Source organism: Diceros bicornis, chromosome 10 (assembly GCF_020826845.1).
Source record: "Diceros bicornis minor isolate mBicDic1 chromosome 10, mDicBic1.mat.cur, whole genome shotgun sequence".
Lineage (NCBI taxonomy): Eukaryota > Metazoa > Chordata > Mammalia > Perissodactyla > Rhinocerotidae > Diceros > Diceros bicornis.
The window spans coordinates 44,207,235-44,227,485 of NC_080749.1; the positions used below are offsets into that span (position 1 = coordinate 44,207,235).

Here is a 20,251-nt window from a genome sequence, read left to right on the forward strand (position 1 = left end):
CATCTGGTGAGGGATTTTTCTGGCAGAGAGAGTAGGTAACTGGATCCAGGGTTAAACACTACTTTTCTCTCTGGGGTGATGGTCACTGTTAGAGTACCCAAAAGCCGGTTTGCCCTCCCTCCTTCACTTTCTGCTATGCTAATGGAACGTAAACGATTAGAAAATACTGGCAACAATGGAGGGTAGTAGGCCAGAGTTTAGGAGTAGTTTGATGTAGAAATGGCACAGAAATTAGAGTAATCCTTAAATCTCGTTATTTGAATTTTGATTGAGGAACAATCTGGACCTTGTTTGAGGGAATCTGGGATTTTTTGGTTGTTGACACAATATTTGGTTAGGAATTGAGGTAACACGGTGGTGCAAAGCTGTCCCTGTAGATCATGATAATACAACAAAGCAGATTAACATGAGTCTCACCTCTGCTGATGGAAAACGTGTACTGTGACCTGGCAACAAAGCACATGAGCATTTTGATTTGTGTATTTTTTATATTTGGATTTCACTATTGTGTTTTTCCCCCCTGTCTTAGGATTTTTGGGGGCCTTATTTTAGATATCAAAAGAAAAGCTCCATACTTCTGGAGTGACTTCAGAGACGCTTTCAGCCTGCAGTGCTTAGCGTCTTTTCTGTTTCTCTACTGCGCCTGTATGTCTCCTGTCATCACATTTGGAGGACTGCTGGGAGAAGCAACTGAAGGTCGTATAGTATGTATTATGCTTTTCTCTGAACTTTGAAACTTAATTAGTTTTTAAGATTCATAGTTAGATAAGTGAGCATTTAATATTTTATTTCTTTATGAGGAGAGATTTGATGTATGGTCTGGCAGATAAACTGCATATGAATTTTCTGGATGGCTAGTCTCAGAACAGTTCATTGGTCCTACAAGGTTCTGATCTCATCCCTGGCCCCCCGGTCCTAGGCTAGCTTTAGGCTCTGGTTCTTACCTCCCAGGAGGTTCCATTTCCCATTTATACAGGCTGTGTTTCTGTCCAGACACTTATCATGAATACATGTAAACTTTTAGTAAGCAAAAGAAAAGCAAGATAAGGAAGGTGGAGAGGGCACATCCCCATTCACTACCATTCGTATTCTGCTGACTACCTGCCCCTTTTCTTATCCTCCTCCCCCACATCCTGCCCAAGGTTGCTAGGCTTTTCATAGCAAAGGAAAAAGAATATACCCATGTATCTTAAACATTTTCTCCACAGTTATAAAGTCTGCCTGTACAGCTTAGATAATGGAATCATTTATGTCTCTACACAGAGTGCAATCGAATCTCTCTTTGGAGCATCCATGACTGGGATAGCCTATTCTCTCTTTGGTGGACAGCCTCTTACCATATTAGGCAGTACAGGACCAGTTTTGGTGTTTGAAAAGATTTTGTTTAAATTTTGCAAGTAAGTGTTATGTACTTTTGGCCCTTAGCCCCTTTCTATTTCGCTACTGCACTTATACTTCTCCCAGCTTCATGTTTGGAGGTCCACTGGGAGAGGTAGAAGTGGCTGATTTGATGCAGTTTGGCATTTTTGTCTCTATCTGGAAATAAAGGAAAAGTAAAAGATTTGTGCATATTGTTATGTAATATTTATAAAAAATGATTACGAGTTCTAAGCACTGAGAAATCCCTTTTAGTTTTGTCTACTTGGATGTTCCCTTTAGACAAAGTCTTGAGTTTAGATACTCATGGGATGTGAAGCCTATTTACTTTCACTTCCTGAATTAGACTTATTTCCATCTATTTAAAATGGTGGCAACCTGTTAAATGACCTTCTTTCCACTGTTCTTTCTTTTTCCTCCTCCTAGAGAATATGGGCTGTCATACCTATCTTTAAGAGCTAGTATTGGACTTTGGACTGCAACCCTGTGTATCATCCTTGTGGCCACTGATGCAAGCTCCCTTGTCTGCTATATCACCCGGTTTACTGAAGAAGCCTTCGCTTCTCTCATTTGCATCATTTTTATTTATGAGGCCCTAGAGAAGTTGTTTGAACTCAGTGAAGCATATCCAATCAACATGCATAATGATTTGGAACTACTGACACAATACTCGTAAGTACCATTTCCCCTGTTGGCTATGGGGCTTTTCTTTTCACAAATATTGCTATTGTTATAAGAAATATGAGGAACTTACTCAGCAGATAGGGTGCCTTAAATTGATTCATGACCTACATCCTGGACTCTCACAGTTGAACAGGATTTTAAAAGTCATCTACTCAGCCATTCATCTGGTACTTGAGTTCTCATTATAACATCTCTGCCAAGAATATCTTTTTGAAGTTCTGTTTGTCAAACGTTCCCTATTAAGTAGATAATGAACCAAGGTCAATTTTACCATACAGAGATTTTGTTTTTGCAAAATATATACGATTTTGGTCTTCCTTTAAGGCCTTTTTGATTTGCTATAATCCAAAGAAATGTAGTACTAAAAATGTAAGATTTCAGATTTAGAACAATAAGGTAAAAGAGACTCATTGGGTCTAAATTGTGTTAGCTTGGTGTCTGAAAATATGATAAACACATAAATAAAAATCACTAAATTGAAAAGTAATTTTGCTTTTGGAAGTTATGACATTTATGGTGGAAGTACTCAGGTATTGCCTGTTGAAGGTGATATTATAGTTTAGGATTAAAGATGGGATTGGATCTATTGTACTTTCTAGTTTTAGTATGCCAGCAGTTTGGAATTTCTCTAAGGCTGTGTTTGCAGAGTATATGTGGACATTAGGTTACTCTTTTCTTTGATTTAACTTTAGGATTTTTTTGTTGCATTTATATATACATTTTTATATAGCAACTATTTGAAGCAATATGTTCTTTATGAGGCAGTTATAACCTCTCTGTCAACAACCAATGCTCTTCTTATAAACTGATTAGATATGGCCACAAATCTTTTGAAGATTTATTATCTTTATTTACTATTAGAAGAAGTTGAAATTGTAGAAAGTAGACCAAAATAGTGCAATGTTATAATTTTATTAAGAATAATGTAATGATACAGTGTTGAAATTAACATGATTTTTAGTACTTTGAATATTTCTTGGCCATTAGAGATATCTTTAACGGTACACCTCTGTTTTAGGGCAAGAAAAATCAGAGTGGAAATATAAAATAACTTTCCCAATAAAAGCAAATAATGAGGGTGTTATGAACAGGTTTCAGAAGGGGGTGAGGAAGGTGTCAGAGACACTCAGAAAAAAGGCAAGTGGGAAGAGCAGTTTGATTAGAAGGAGGGATAGTATTGATAATGTCTTTTCATTTCTCTTTAGTTGAAAAGAGAGCAGTGTCACCTAATTTGGAAATCCTTGCTGGGGTATATAATTATCTCTGCTTAGATTTTCAAACCTACTACATAGCAGGCACTATGCTAGGTGCTAGGGAAATCATAAATAATATTCTGTTCTCAATGAGCATCCCGTTTAGTAGGGAATGTAGACAGACAACACAACGAAATAAGTGCTGTCTTAGGGAATTGGTACGGAATGCTGTGGTTCCACATCAGAAGAGCACCTAACCCAGATCTTGAGTTTTGAGAAGACTTCCTGGAGGAAGTGACGTAGAAGACCAAAAAATCAGTGGGAGTTAGGAAGGTGCTGAGGAATAGGGCAGGAGAGTGGTCAGACGGTTGGAATGGCACAAGCCTGGATGCAAGAAATTCATTAATGCTTTGAGATTTAAAATATTGTCCAATATTTCAAATATTGTCTGAAGTCATAGAGATAGTGGTAAAACAAGAAATTAGACTCAGGTTATATGCCTTTTATGTAATTTTCAGTACACTGATGAATACAAATAAGCTCTCCAAAAGAAACAATATGGAACCAAAAAGAAAAAAAAACACTGATAAAAGGAGAACTATTCTGTTTGAAGTGGTGGGGAGGGACCAATTGTCCACCCTTCCAGCTGTTCCCTGAACCCTCAGTGGCAGCTTCTAAGGTACGTCACACTGAGGAACACGGTTTAAAATCTCCTGGTCTAGAAAGGGAAAAGATCAGAAAAGCAAGAGCTGAGCCCTGGATAATGGTCACAGCTTGAAGGTAGAAGAATGAAAAAATGTAACCAATTAGGTAAAAAATAAGAAAGAAGCATCAGAATAGGGGAAAACCAAGGATAATGTCAGATTGTAAAAGGCAAGGGACAAGACTGTATCAAGAAATCTTTAGAGAGGACAGGGGTATAGAGATCAAACAGAATGAGAAATGGAGATCATTGTTAACTTTAAGAGACAGTATTGGGTGGCAAGGGGAGGCAGGACTAGAAGCCAGTTTGCAAAAAATTAAGAAGAAAGTAGGCAGCAAAGAAATGGAGAACGTATGCGTAGGCCATTTTAGTGTCAAAGACAGTGAAAAACAGTGCCTGCTGGAGAAGGCAACGAGATCATGAGAATGGTAATTTGTAACAGAAAAGAGCTATGTGTGTTTGAAAATGAGAACAGAGAGACAGTAGAAAGAGAGATGATGGAGAGCAAGTGGATAAACATGGGATTGCAACCTCCCAGGGGTCAAAAAGGGATGAGATCAAGACAAATTGTGGGGTTAAGACCAATGCTCAGAGGATAATTTGAGAGCAAAAGTAGCTTTATTTGTCCCTAATTCCTGCCAGTTATGGTGATTAAGAGGAGAGTGGCACAGGTCCGACTGGCTCAATGTTCCCATTTCTGCTTTTTAAAAAAAGATCCCCAAGTTTGAGTTAAAGTTATGCTTTATCACAGTGTGGACATCTGAAACCTAATTATTTGAAGGCTGAGCAGGAATGTGTGCTAATCACTGTGTTTGGTTGCCTAAGTCCCTTCTCAACCGAAATTAGGGGGGTGGAAGGGATGGAAAGACTGGTTCACCCTGATGGATGGTGAGGTTTTAGTGTCGCCTTGGCCCTGAAATGGGTGTCAGAGAAACATGGAGAATAACAGTCTCTTGGGAAATGTGGTCCTGACAAGATACCTTTACTGCATTGTCTTCACTTTTGTTTTCAACCCACGATTCTCTGGCTCCCAGTACCACTCATGTTGTGTAAGTGAATCTGATCAGGTATTGCCGTTACGTGCTCTTTGGAGAAGCAAAACCAATCTTTTTTGCCCTGCATATATTCGTTAGTATACTTTTAGTCATGTGCACTAAAGAAAATAAAAGTTATTGCTAACAATAATGGCTACTTTAATGTATTGTATAATCTCACACTTTTGTACAAAACATTTTCTGTTTCATGAAGTCCACACGACACTTTTGGTGGTTTTCTTGCTCTTGTCACTGTGACCTTTTCACACTAATCAGTTTTTAAGTGTCATTATACTCATGCTTGCCTAAAGTTTTCTCCTGATGTTGCTGGCCTCATGCTTTCAGTTTTTAGGAGAAAAATTCTTAGAAAATGTCATAGCTAGAATGCAGTATATCTGAGATTGCAATCATTGCAAACTTATATGCTTATGCTCCCACATATTTTGTTTAGGTGTAAGGTATTGAAAAAAGAGGCATCATATTCAGGATCTACATTTTAGGTATTCTTTATACATGGGCCTCCTATATTCAGATTTCTTTAAATTCAAAGTTTTACCAACCAAATAACAAAATGTCTTTGATTTTTTTTAAAAGACTTTTCTAGTTCCTCTGGCATCCTAACCTTATAATGTGATAATATGCAGACCTTATATTTGAAGCTAGAAGCTTTCGTTTCATTGTGCCAAGAGCAAGTGTCAAGATAATCAATTTAGTTTCAAGAATATATACATTACACCAGATGATCAAGCTGAATATGTCAAGTTAGCAATGAGACATGAGTTTGTGGGAATAACTTTTTCTAGGTTGCTTGATTTTAAGAAAGGGCAAAAATAGAATAAAGCATTCTGCTTACGTAAGATGAAATGTTCCCTCAATGTATGGTAATAGTATAAAGCTCTCAAAGATGGCTAGCTAAAGAAAGAATAGGGTTGTATTAACTCTTTGCAGTTGGTTGGGTCAAAACAAAGAGCAGGGTCTAACTATTACTCTAGTTTCCAATATATTAGCAGACTGGAGTTAAATAATATTCAACAATTACCAAAGCTATTAGAAGGAGTAACCTTACTGTTAGGTTGTGGGAAGTTTTTTTTGTTTTTATTTTTGTTTTCCTATCCCTTTGTTGTTTTTTCCAATACTCAGTCCTCTACATAACCCAGGACAGTGATCTGTTCTGGATAAATGTTATTTACTGACTGACATTATCCTCATAGAAGAATTTTATTTTTCTCATCTCCTCAACTAGATTTGAGCCTACTTTAAAGTAGAAAACATGTAGCAATTTTATCTGCCATAGACACAGCATAATAGGTATAATAAGTGATGCTTAATGTATACTGATTAACCGAACATGTTGTAGAATGATGGACATCACCTGGCCAATCTTGTTTGACAAGTAAAGACAATTCTGCTCTTTACAGTATCTTTAACACTACTCTTAAAGATTTCAGCTAGAAGTTTTGAATAAACTTGAGATGTTATGAGAATCTTAATGTGGGATAAAAATGTACAAATCTGCATCCATAAAACTAGTTCTGACTGAAAATTTAGACGGGGTGCCAACATAGTGGAGAAGTCATATGTAAGAATAAAGAGAGGCAGGACTGCAACCTACAGCAGAACTCTAAAAGTTGATAAGAGATGCCAGGAGAAAGACGATGAAAAGGAAGTTATCATAGCTCATTGACCTTTTAGCATTCACTAGTCAAAAAATAAAGAATAAAATTCAGATTTAGAGAAACCCCTGTGTTTCAACTTTTTTTAATCACTTTTTTTACTACATACACACTTGATCAAATTTATACAGAATTGATTGCAACATAACATAATAATTATATTTTCATGTATTTATTTGTGGAATGTATGTGTAACTCCACTAGATTAATCTCCATAATGCTAGGACCATGACTATTAGGTACATATTTGTACCCACTGTACTAGCAAAGTGCTTGGTACATGTCATAAAATGAACATGTTTGTTCATATTTTTACATTTCTGAAAATGCTTCTTACAACTGATATGCCCATTTAAAATAGAGTTTTGTCTCCCTTAAAAAGCTAATATTAAGAAAGTGGATTATCTGACATCTTAGAATCAAATAAATATAATAGTAGGCACTCAATAAATGATTATTCAATAAATAAACTTCTGGCAACCCATCTCATTCTTGATTCTTAATTCAAACACTTGCTATTCTTGTTTTTCCTTCCTGCTTTTGAACTAAATTCATATTTTAATAATAAAGTCTTATCTCCAGTAGCAGTAGTATCCAGTATAAGTTTGTTATTTACTTGCTTTAGCCTCACTGTTCCTAGTGGACTATGAGCCTTTTGTGTAGAAGATTAATGTCTCTTCATCTTGCTGCCTCCAGAGAGCCAGGGGGTTGATAGATACCAGTAAGCCTTTGTTAAGTGTCTTTCAACAATGTTACTTCTCAGATCCACCTTTAGCTACTATTTTCCTTCTCTACAACTATAGATTTGAAGACTTTAAATAGAATTATCTTTCATATTTTCTTGTCAAATAGCTATGAAAGGGCAGAAATTTACTTGAGCATCCAATATTAGAGGGAGATTGCTAAGCAGGAATTGGTGGTTTCTTCTTCGAGATGCATTGAACATCCACAAGTCATGTGGTTATATATCAAATACACAGTATTTCACTTTGTTGAGATGTGATGACCATTCTCAGAGAGTTCACAATATTTGAAGTACTGACCCCATTTCTCTTCACTTCCTGAATTGACCTAGATTTAAGGAAATATTCTGAAATATTAAAAATGGAATATAATTATGTTTTAATTTACATTAAAATACCTCAGCACAGATACTGTAGTAATATGTGTATGTTAGCTTAAGTTACAAGTATGGGCAGCTAGTATTTTAATTAGGAGTCTAAACTCCAGGAATGGTCAGCTAACATTAAAGCAAAGAGCCTAAACTCCAGAAAAGATTACTGCAAACCCATCTATTAACCACATCTCAATCAACACTAAGCCTTTGCTGAATGTCAGAAACGAATTTTCATTGGTGAAAGGACTGGCTTGTTAATCAGTGTACTGAACTGCACTGGTAAAATTAAAGGTAATCATTTTGAACTCAATGAAAATGAAAACACAGCTTATAAAAATTTGTGGGATGCAATGAAAGCAGTGTTTAGAGGGAAATTTATAGCATTAAATGCATATATTTGAAAAGAGATATCTAAAATCAAGTATCTAAGCTTCAACCTTAGGAAACTAGAAAAAGAAGAGCATATTAATTAAAAAGTAAGCAAAAGAAAAGAAATAATAAATATTAAAGCAGAAATCAATGAAATTAAAAATAGGAAATCAATAGAGAAAATCAATGAACCAAAAACTGGTTCTTTGAAAAGATCAATGAAATTGATAAGCCTCTAGCCAGGCTAACTAAGAACAAAAGGGAGGACAGATTGCTAATATCAGAAATGAAAGAGGGGACATCACTAAAGATCCCATGGGCGCTAAAAAGATGATAAAGTAATACTATGAACAGCTCTATGCCCACAGATTTGACAACCTAGATGAAATGGACCAATTCCTTGAAAGACACAGTCTGCCAAAACTCACACAAGAAAAAATGGATAATCTGAATAGGCCTATATCTATTAAAGAAATTGAATCAATAATTAATAACCTTCCAGAAAAGAAAGCAGCAGGCCCAGATGGGTTCATTGTTGAATTCTACCAAACATTTAAGGAAGAAATTATACCAGTTCTCTACAATCTCTTTCAGAGGATAGAAGCAGAGAGAATACTCCCTAACTCATTCTATAGGGCTAACATTAGCCTAATACCCAAACCAGACACAGACATTATAAGAAAAGGAAACTACAGACCAATATCTCTCATGAACATACAGGCAAAAATCCCCAACAAAATATTAGCAAATCAAATTCAACGATGTCTAAACAAATTCTCACCACAACCAAGTGAGATTTATCCCAGGGATGCAAGGCTAGTTCAACATTCAAAAATCAATTAATGTAATTGATGATCAACAGACTAAAGATGAAAATTCACATGATCATATCAATAGATGCAGTAAAAGCTTTTGACAAAATCCAATACTCATTCATGATAAAACTCTCAGCAAATTAGGAATAGAGGGGAACTTCCCTAAAATGATAAAGAATATCTACAAAAAGCCTACAGCTAACATCATTCTTAATGATGAGAAACTAGAAGTTTTCCTACTAAGATCAGGAATAAGTCAAGGATGTCCCCTCTCACCACTCTTCTTCAACATCATACCGGAAGTCCTAGCTAATGCAATAAGGTAAGAAAAGCAAATGAAAGTTATACAGATTGAAAAGGAAGAAATGAAACTCGCTTTGTTTGTAAATGACATGATTGTCTATGTAGAAAATCTAAAAGAATTGACAAAACACTCCTGGAACTAATAAGTGATTATACCAAGGTTGCAGGCTACAAGATTAATGTACAAAAGTCAATTGCTTTCTCGTATACCAGCAATGAACAATAAGACGTTGAAATTAAAAACACAGTACCATTTACATTAGCACCCCCACAAAGAAATACTTAACTATAAATCTAACAAAATATATACAAGATCTATATGAGGAAAACTACAAAACTCTGATGAAGCAAGTCAAAGAAAAACCAAATAAATGGAGAGATAGTCTATGTTCATTGATAGTAGGACTAAATATTGTCAAGTTGTCAGTTATTCCAAACTTGATCTATAGATTCAATACAATCCCAATCATAATCCCAAGAGGTTGTTTTATGGACACCAACAAACTGATTCTAAAGTTTATATGGAGAAGCAAAAGACCCAGAAGAGCCAACACAATATTGAAGGAGGAGAAGTATAAAGTTGGAGGACTGACACTACAACTTCAAAACTTGTTATAAAGCTATAGTAATCAAGACACTGTGGTATTGGTGAAAGAATAGACAAATAGATCAATGGAACAGAATAGAGATCCCATAAATATACCCCCATAAGTATAGTCAACTGATCTTTGACAAAGGAGCGAAGGCAATACAATGGAGCAAAGATAGTCTCTTCAACAAATGGTACTGAAAAACGGGACATCCACATGCAAAAAAATGAATCTAGATACAGACCTTACACCCTTCACAAAAATTAACTCAAAATGGATCATATCTCTAAATGTAAAATGCAAAACTGTAAAACTCCAGGAAGATAATAGGAGAAAATCTAGATGACCTTGGGTTTGGAAATGACTTTTACGTACAATACCAAAGGTACGATCCATGAAAGAAAGAATTGATAAGCGGGACTTCATTAAAATTAAAAATTTCTGCTCTATGAAAGACAATGTCAAGAGAATGAAAAGACAAGCCACAGACTGGGAGAATATGTTTGCAAGAGACATGTTTGATAAAGGACTGTTATCCAAAATATACAAAGAACTCCTAAAACTAAACATTAATAAAACAGAGCATTTTTAGGAGAGTGCAACTACTCTGTACGGTACTGTAACAGTGAATACATGTCATTGTAAATTTGTCCAAACTCGTAGAATATCCAACACCAAGAGTGAATCCTAATGAAAACTATGGACTTTGGGTGGTAATGATATGTTAAGGTAGGTTAATAAAGTATAGCAAATGTACCATTCTGGTGGAGAATGTTATAATGGGAGAGGTGATGCATGTTTAGGGGCAAGGGGTATATGAGAAATCTCTGTATCTTCTGCTCAATATTGCTGTGAACCTAAAACTTCTCTAAAAAATAGATTATTAAAAAAATTAAAGGTAATTAAGATATATGATATAGGAATCTTGCAAGTGAATCATGTAGCCTCAACAACTCCTAGAGATGGAACTCAAGACTTGATTCCTGATTCTGTGTCCAGCCATTTTTGGTGCCTAATGACAGCTACAACAGTACCAGAATCCTGCTCCTATAATATTGTCACATAATCCTTGAATTAACCTTTTATGCAAGATGAAGTCAAAGTACCTGAAATAACAGAACTGGAGCTTCAACAAGCTGATGAAACAGGTTATAGGAAGTATTTTGCCCATATTTTCCAATAAATGTTTGTTTAATATATATGTCTGTATGTGCAACCAAAAAAATAGTATTTCTCATCTTTGCCTTTCTGAAACACGTTTGGAACATAATTTATCTATAGTGTGTGAGATCATGCAGCTTCTTAATATTTCTTCCAGCTCCTGGAATTTTAAAATTTCTTAAAGCACCATATCTCAACCAGTGATAAACATACAAGCAGAGAAAAGCAGACAAAGCTTAAATGCAACACAGTTTTTTTTAATTAAATATTCATAATAAAGTGTTCTTCCAAAAATTCCATTGGATTTTTATATCCTTATAAACCATTGTAAATAAAAAAGATAATGAATAATAAAAGCATGTAGATATTTGACAGAGCAGATAGAAATACATAGCTATAAAAAGTTGTGAACCATTGCTCTAGCAACAATCTAGCAATTTCAGTTTCTAAGCATCAGTTAAAATAAGTTCACTAAAGTTTTCATTTTTAAAACTAGTGTTTTTTTTGTTTGCTTTGTTTTTTTGGTGAGGAAGATCAGCCCTGAGCTAACATCCATGCCAATCCTCCTCCTTTTTTTTTTCCCCCTTTTTCTCCCCAAAGCCCCAGTAGATAGTTGTATGTTATAGTTGCACATCCTACTAGTTGCTGTATGTGGCATGCCGCCTCAGCATGGCCCAACAAGCGGTGGGTCGGTGTGTGCCCAGGATCCGAACCCTGGAGGCCAGTAGCAGAGCGTGCGCACTTAACCGCTAAGCCACGGGGCCAGTCCCTAAAGTTTTAATTCTAGGGAAAGAAATATTTTTGTTTTCAATGTCCCTTTAAATATTTCACTTTATATTTACTGAAATCTTATGGAGCAGATAAGATCTATTTTATAGAACAAGATAATGACTTATGACTCACTAATAATCATATAAAGCATAATGAAAGGTAGAACCCACTTTTCTCAATGTTACGCTTTCTCTATCAGGTGGTGTGATCTCGTTCTGCCACTCAACTTTCTCTCACCTCTTGGGCATGTTGCCGTGAATTCTTTATGAGATTATTGTAATGCCAGTGTTGGCACTTTGTATATGATTTGATAATTTTACTCAAAGTATCTGCCATTCCTATTGGGAAATTTTGAGTAAATTATGCTAGTCATGTAAAATGTTGCTACATTATTCATTCATTCATCTCTACTTTGCTGGGTATTTTAAGTGTCACCACTACATAGTTTATAGTATTAGTCATGCTAAATGAATGCTTAGAGACATTGCTAATAACTTGTTTTAGGAGAAGAAAAACTTCCCTTTAACTATGGAAATTAATATGTTAATTGCTCGAAACACTATTTCTACTAGATATTTATAGAACTAGCCAAATTTTGTTAGCTTAACATATGTTTCTCTTTATACAAGCAATTCTTGATAATATAAGGTGTTCAGCCTATGTGCTCTACATTTATTATTTAACAAGCAGGAAAACATCAAGTGAAGACATATATATACAACTCCGGGAAAGGAAGAAGTTTACTTTGTAAAAACATTCCATGGTTATAGCTCTCAGTTGCAGGCAAAACAGTTTGTATATACCACCTAAAAAACTATCTTTGTAAATGCTCTCCCTGGAAGACCTTTCAAATATTATGTGAAAGGTAACAAAACGTGTTCTGTAAATGAATGCTCATTGCTGGTCTCAGTGAAGTTTGTGTCCAGGCTGGCTCTGCTGCTTTCATTCACTCCACTATGTCGCTCATCTCTTCATTACCTAGGTACCTGGGATCTTCTTGTTCTATCAGAACTTGCTCTAAAGATGATTAGTAGAATGCTAATTTTATTTCTTCCAAAAATTTTCATTTTGATATTTAAAAGAATGAAGGACCCACAGAATTATTTTTTAATCATGAAAGCAGGTTTTTAGGGGATAAGAGAGATGGTCCTTCTCACTCTGAAATCATATCACTGGGTGTTATGGGCTGAATTGTGTTCCCCCAAAATTTGTATGCCCTAACCCTCAATATCTCAGAACGTGACTGTATTTGGAGATAGGGCCTTTAAAGAGGAAATTAAGGTTAAATGAGGTCACATGGGTGGGTCTTAATCAAATCTGACTGGTGTCCTTGTAAGAAGAGGAAATTTAGACACACATAGAGACACCAGGATGCACACACACAGTGAAAAGACCATGTGAGGACACAGCAAGAGGGCAGCCGTCTGCAAGCCAAGGAAAGAGGCCTCAAAGGAAACAAACTCTGCCAGCACTTTGAAATTGGATGTCCAGCCTCTAGAACTGTGAGAAAATAAATTTCTGTTGTTTAAGCCATCCAGTCTATGGTATTTTGATATGGGAGCCCCAGCAAACTAATGTACTGGATAAATGCTTATCGTTCAGTCCTTTTCGTGTTTGGAGTGCTAAGAGCAAATAATTTCAAGTCTTTCCCCCTGTTAATGGCAATTTCATCCTTTTAGCTGTTCAGACTAACAAAAAAAAACCACGGATTTGTTATTGATTACTCTCTTGCTCACACACCCAGATTTCTCAGCAAATATAATGGCTCTCTATATGGAATTCGAACACTCTTTCCACCTTCTCCACCTCATAATCTCTTGTCTAGATTATCACAATTGACTTCCAGATGGTGTCCCTGACTTTACACTTGCTCTTCCACTGACTGTTCTCTATTAAGCAGCCAGAATTATTCTCTTGAAGCACAAGTCAAATCATGTCACTGCTTCTCAAAGCCCACTGGTGGCTTCCTGTTACCTTCAAGGTGTCGCATGATCTGTCCCTCAGTGCATCTCTCGTCTCCTCTCCTACTACTTCACCCATCTGCTCCAGCCACACTGACCTCCTTGCCCTTCCTTAAACACACTTGGCCTGTTTCTTCCTCTCAGCATTCACACTTGCTATTCGTTTTGCCTGGAATGCCCTTCTCCAGATATCTATGTGGCTTGTTCCTTTACTTCCTCCAAAATCACCTACTTGAGGACTTTGTTGTTGTTGTTGAGGAAGATTCACCCTGAGCTGTATGCGGGTGCCTCCATAGCATGGCTGACAAGTGGTGTAGGTCCTCGCCCGGGTCCCGAACATACAAGTCTGGGCCACCAAGCAGAGGCTGCGGAACTTTTTTTTTTTTTTTGTGAGGAAGATCAGCCCTGACCTAACATCCATGCTAATCCTCCTCTTTTTTTTTTTTTTTTTGCTGAGGAAGACCAGCTCTGAGCTAACATCTATTGCCAATCCTCCTCCTTTTTTTTCCCCAAAGCCCCAGTGGATAGTTGTATGTCATAGTTGCACATCCTTCTAGTTGCTGTATGTGGGACGCGGCCTCAGCATGACCGGAGAAGCAGTGCGTTGGTGTGCGCCCGTGATCCGAACCCAGGCCGCCAGTAATGGAGTGTGTGCACTTAACCACTAAGCCATGGGGGCCGGCCCAGAGCCTGCAGAACTTTTAACCACTACGCCATGGGGCCAGCCCCAGAGGATTTTCTATCTAAAATTTCAACTCCTGTCTCTCTTTCCCTTTCGTACGTAAAATATTATATAATTTATTTATCTTTTTTTGTGTGTGTGAGGAAGATCAGCCCTGTGCTAACATCTGCCAATCCTCCTCTTTTTTTGCTGAGGAAGACTGGCCCTGGGCTAACATCCGTGCCCATCTTCCCCCACTTTAGATGGGATGCCGCCACAGCATGGCTTGCCAAACAGTGCATTGGTGAGCGCCCAGGATCCAAACCGGAGAACCCCGGGCCGCTGCAGCAGAGCGTGCGCACTTAACCACTTGCACCACCAGGCCGGCCCCTATTTATCTTTTTAAAGTAAGATTTATTGAAATATCATTTACATACAATAAAATATACCCCTTTGAAGTATACCCTTAAATGAGTTTTGACAAATGAATAATACCATAATTGAAATATAGAACATTTTACAACATGTTTCCTCATGCCTTTTTAAAGTCAGTCTCTCATCCCAACCACCAACCCTTAACAATCACTGATATGATTTCTGTCTCTAAAGTTTTGCCTTTTCTAGAATTTCACATAAATGGAATCATAGATTACGTAGCCTTTGTGTCTGGCTTCTTTCACTCACCATAATGCTTTTGAGATTTTCTCATCTTGTTGCATGCATCAATTTATTCCTTTTTACTGTTGGGTAGTATTCCACTGTATGGATGTACCAGAAATGTCTATCCAATCACAAGTTGATGGACATTTGGGTTGTTTCTACTTTGAGGCTATATTGCTTCACATGCAGGTCTTTATTTGAACTATATTTTCATTTTCTTTTGGGTAAATACCTAGAAACAGGATTGCTGGGTTATACAAAAAGTATATATTTTAACTTTATAAGATACTGCCAATGTGGTTGTACCATTTTGTATTCCCACCAGCAATGTTTGAGAGTTCCTCTTGCTCTGCATCCTCACCAGCACATAGTATTGTGCTTATGTGTAGTGGTACCTCTACCTATCAGTCTAATTTATTGTCTGTTCCTCTCCTAGAGTGAAGGGTTCATGAGGGATGGGGATTTAGTCTGTTTTAATCATTGCTTTCTCGGTGTCCAGAAAAGTTCCTGGCATAAAATAGATGTTCAATTAATGTTTGTTGCATAAATGAATGAATGTTAAATGAATATCACCTCTATTTAGAACTAAAAAAACAGGTTCATAAGGGTTTATAGCTTACCCAAGTGAAAGAACTGGGGTTAAAATCTAAGACATCTAACACTTAGTTGAACACTTTTGACGCTGTACTACATTATAGGCTGCTGGCTTACCCAAAGTAATTATTGTGATTAGTATTTATAGTATGGGAGAGTTTGGATACATTTTTATTTTATTTAGGTCTCTTGGATATTATCTTCAAGCAGTTTTTAATTTCTAACAGGAAATAAAAAATACAAAAATAGGGGGATTTAAAACATAAATATCTGAATAATATTATAAGGTAAAATGAATTCTTATTTTAGAGCTTATTAGAGTATAAAAGTGCTTATTTTGATTATAACAATTCCCCGTGAATAGGTATTTGACAAGGAGGGAAAAAATCTTGAGATTTTTAGAGATGAGTTTTGCTGCATCACATTGAAGCCCCACTTCACCTTGTTATTTTTAAGAAGCTTGGTAATAACCTGGCTGAAAAGATTAGGATAGCAATCTATGCCAATGTCCTAGTTGTGGCCTTAGGTAAGCCCCTAAAAGCAGCCTTCTAGAGACAATGTCTTAACTCTCAAAAATGCATAGGAAGTACATGTGAAATACATGGGGAATAAGAGATTTGGAAGGATACCTACCAAACTTAATACTTTGAGGACAGTAGAAAAGATTATAAAGAAGAAAGGCTTCTTTTCTCTGTATATTTTGAAGTGTTCAACTGGCATTGTGTGCATGTATTATTTTGTAATTTCTTTCTAAGAATGAGTTTTATGATGGGAAATTCAAGTCCTATGACAACCCATAGGATAAGCTAATTAGGGCCAGATGGTGCTCATCCAATCAGTTCCCGGTAACCAAATTTATTTTCCATTTTAGGAAAATAGCAACCTACAAAACTCAAAGGTAGAATACAGCAAAATGTTTAAGGTATAAGAAGTAGATTTGCCATTCTGTCCATACATTCTCTTACTCACTCTCTTGGCTCCTTCCTTCAATATCCATTGATGTTCTCTTTATTTAGTTAGCATTGATAGTATGAAAATGAATGTGATGTGGCCTCCACTCTTAAGGAGCTCTGTGATTATCAAGAAGGGTCTGGAGATGTGCTTTGTACATAATGGCTGGACATAGAGTATTTGTTGAATCATTAAATGAAAAAGGAGCTAGAGGCAATGCATAGTCAAATAATTGCAACATGGCATTTTAAGTATTTATACTAGTATAAAGGCTCGGGGGAAGAAATAACAAACTACCCTGAGGAGCTGGAAAGCATTCATAAAAAATAAACCCTAAGTTATCACTCCATCTCTGTTGTACCTGTCACTTGAGTTTATTATATATGGCATATCTATGCTTTTCTCTCTCTTCTTTGTATCTGTGAGTTCTGCATGAGCAGGTCATAATTAGAGTTGAGGGCACTTAGGTAGATAGAATGGACTCCTGGGACCAATTGGCAGAGAGCCTTGAAAATTGTGATAAGTTTTATCTGACAGAAAGGCCATTAGGGATAATGACAAAACTCTGGGAAGAATTATGTGGTAATAGATTAGAAGGTGATCATAAGAAGTGGAGCAAGGAGCAATAAACCAGATGTGGAATGTTTAAGTCCTGATTATTGACTGAGATAATGGCAATGGGAAGAAAGTGAACAAACTGGAAAAAAAAAAAAAAGAAAGAAAAGCAAAAATTGGTAAGGTTTTATTCATTCATTCAACAAGTAATTATGGAATGCCTTCTAATTTATAAGAGCTATAACAAAAATTTTGCATACATGACGTTATTTAAACCTCACAACAACCTGTGGAACAATTATTACCCCTGCTTTACAGATTATCGATCTGAGGCTCCAAGAAATTAACTAATTTGCCCAATATCACATAGCCAATGGATAGTAAATGAGGGTCAAACTCAGGTCTATTTGGTTTTAAGGCCCGTGAACTTTCTCCTAAGACATATGAAAATAAAAATAATAGTAAAAGGCCAGCCTCGTGATGTAGTGGTTGAGTTCAGCACACTCCGCTTTGGAGGCCCAGGTTCGCGGGTTCGTATCCTGGGCGCAGACATATACCACTCGTCAGCCATGCTGTGGCGGCATCCTACATACAAAATAGAGGAAGATTGGCAGAGATTAGCCCAGGGACAGTCTTCCTCAAGCAAAAAGAGGAAGATTGGCAACAGATGTTAGCTCAGGGCGACTCTTCCTCAACAAAAACAACAACAAAATAATAATAATAGTAAAGGATTATTATTATTATAACTCCTTAAAGGCAGGGACTATCATATATTTCTACATATCCCCCATAGCACTTAGCATAATGCTCTGTACAAAATAATTTTAAACCATTAAATCAATGAATGAACAAACAAGACTGCTTGCTGTGTGCCAGATACTTGGGTGTAAAAGTGACAACACAGATGGGGTCTCTGCCCCCACGGGGCATATTATCTATTGAAAGAGTTAGACATTAAGTGTTACACAAATAAGTACTTAATTATAGTTGACATAGGTGCTATCACATAAAGTTACAGAGTGTCACGAGAGTGAGAAAGACTTCCAAAGTTACGTATTTAGAGGCCAAGGAGAAGATATCGCTATTTGAATAGAGATGGAATTCAGATGAGAAAAAGTTTGAAAAGAATTTAACGGAGAGAGTATTTATGTTTTTACTATTAGCTAGTAGTGGTGGTGTTTTACAGTTATCTTGTGTAATTTTGAAAAGCTATTTTCTTCATAATGTGATATAGCTATAAATTTAAATAATTTCCTAGGAAAAAAGTATAATACTCAAAGAATCTCTTCTAAGAATAAAATCCAAAATATGGAAATAGATGTATGTATTCATAAAAGACTTATCACTGTATTATTTAAATAATCATCTTAAAAGAAACAAATGTTGAGTAATAAAAGAATGAGTAAGTAAACTATGTCACATCCATTAAAAATGATAGTTATGAAGAGTAATGTAGCAACATGGAAAATGCTTACATTTTACTGCTATATAAAAATTATTTAAAACATTGTATGCTCATAAATATGTTGAAAATATACATAAGAAAAACTACTGAAAGAAATATACCAAAAAATTACAGTAACGGTGGAAAGACTATGAGAGATTTCTTTTTCATTTTTTATTATAGAAATATTCTGTAGTGTGGTTTTATTATTTTTGTAATTCAGAATACTTTATGAAAAAGAAAAAAGAGTAAGCATAAAAACATATTTGGCTTCTACAGGTAGGTCATAATTCTCTGATTTTATGCCTTATCTTGATACCTAACTTGCCACCCAGCACTCTGGGGGCTAATTTAGTCAATCAAGAGACTTCAAAAAAATGAATCACAAACCATTCCTGTTCAGCGCACATAGGAAGATACTAATAATAACTACAAAGGCAAAGGAGAGCATATGTAGCTCAGGGACTAAAACTAGGAATAACAGTGAAGGGAGTTCTACCAAATTATGTTTTTCCAGAAGACAGCCACAGGCTTTTCTTGTTTAAGGAAGACTGATCACCTCCATTAGCCTTGAAACAAACACAAAGACTTCTGGATGAGGGCATTTAATTATAATGTTTATCTAATCACTCTGTAGCCATTTAAATAAATAAGATGGCTTAGAGCACACGCTTCTCTGGGCAGTGAAGAGAAGTTTAGTGAAGAGTGTATTTTAAGCCAAACAATCCAACACCACAAGTCAAAATTATTGGCGTTTTATATGGGTGTTTTTAAAAATGTAAAAACAAGTACAGATATTGCCCATTCTTTTGCCTTTGGATTGCTGGACTTTCCAGTCTATGAGCTGGTGGTAGCAACAATTATAGTAACAACGGTAACAACAATGATGATACCTAACACCTCATTAGTATTTACTTATGTCAGAACCTGTTCTAGGTGCTTTTACCTATATTTATTCATTTTACCCTCATAATAACCCCGTGAGGTCAGATGGATTACTGTCATTATCTCCACTTTAAGAAAACTGAAATATAGAGATGTTAAGTAACTTGTCCAAGGTCACTCAGCTAAGTGCTTGGATTTGAATGAGATAGGAACTCTGGCTGGAGAGTCCAAAGCCCGGTGTCCTAGGCACCAGGCTATCTTATGCACCTAAAGATTTTGGGGTTTTTTGCATTAATACTTCCCTCTTGTGGGCAGTCACTAAAAATTATTTTAGATGAAATTAACCGAAAAACTTATTCCAAGTTTATTTTCCGTCTCCTCACATTGCTGTCTCTAGTTTTATTTCTTTTTCTTTACTCTTCTTTTCTTTTTGTAATTTTGAGTTGGAGTTATTTGGACTAAGTTCATCAGTATAGGTGAAAAACAGGAAAGTGGGATTTTTCTTGTTTTGTCTTGATTTATTTATTTAGAATACCTGCTTTTGATGTTTAAGAACATAAGATCTAAATACAGAGCCTTCTTTGAGCCACCAAGGGTTGGCACAGAGATTTTTTTCAAATTCCCTGTACAAGCGTACTGCCTCTGCTGAGATTTCACATATCAGAGGTGCAGACTCAGGAAAGAACAGTGATTTGGTTGGCTATACATGATATCTGTGATGTATCAAATAAATCTTTTAGGTTCAAGTAT

At 36.2% G+C, this 20,251-nt stretch overlaps 1 protein-coding gene across 3 annotated transcripts in view; it reads left to right on the forward strand.

Annotated features, from left to right (window-relative positions):
• SLC4A10 (solute carrier family 4 member 10) overlaps nucleotides 1-20,251 on the forward strand; it is a 212,320-nt gene that overhangs the window by 131,576 nt on the left and 60,493 nt on the right. For all 3 annotated transcript variants that reach the window (XM_058549098.1, XM_058549099.1, XM_058549100.1), the window contains 3 exons: nucleotides 530-704; nucleotides 1,264-1,397; nucleotides 1,804-2,049. In XM_058549098.1, the coding sequence (XP_058405081.1) occupies nucleotides 530-704; nucleotides 1,264-1,397; nucleotides 1,804-2,049 (555 nt within the window). The remainder of the gene's footprint in view (nucleotides 1-529; nucleotides 705-1,263; nucleotides 1,398-1,803; nucleotides 2,050-20,251) is intronic.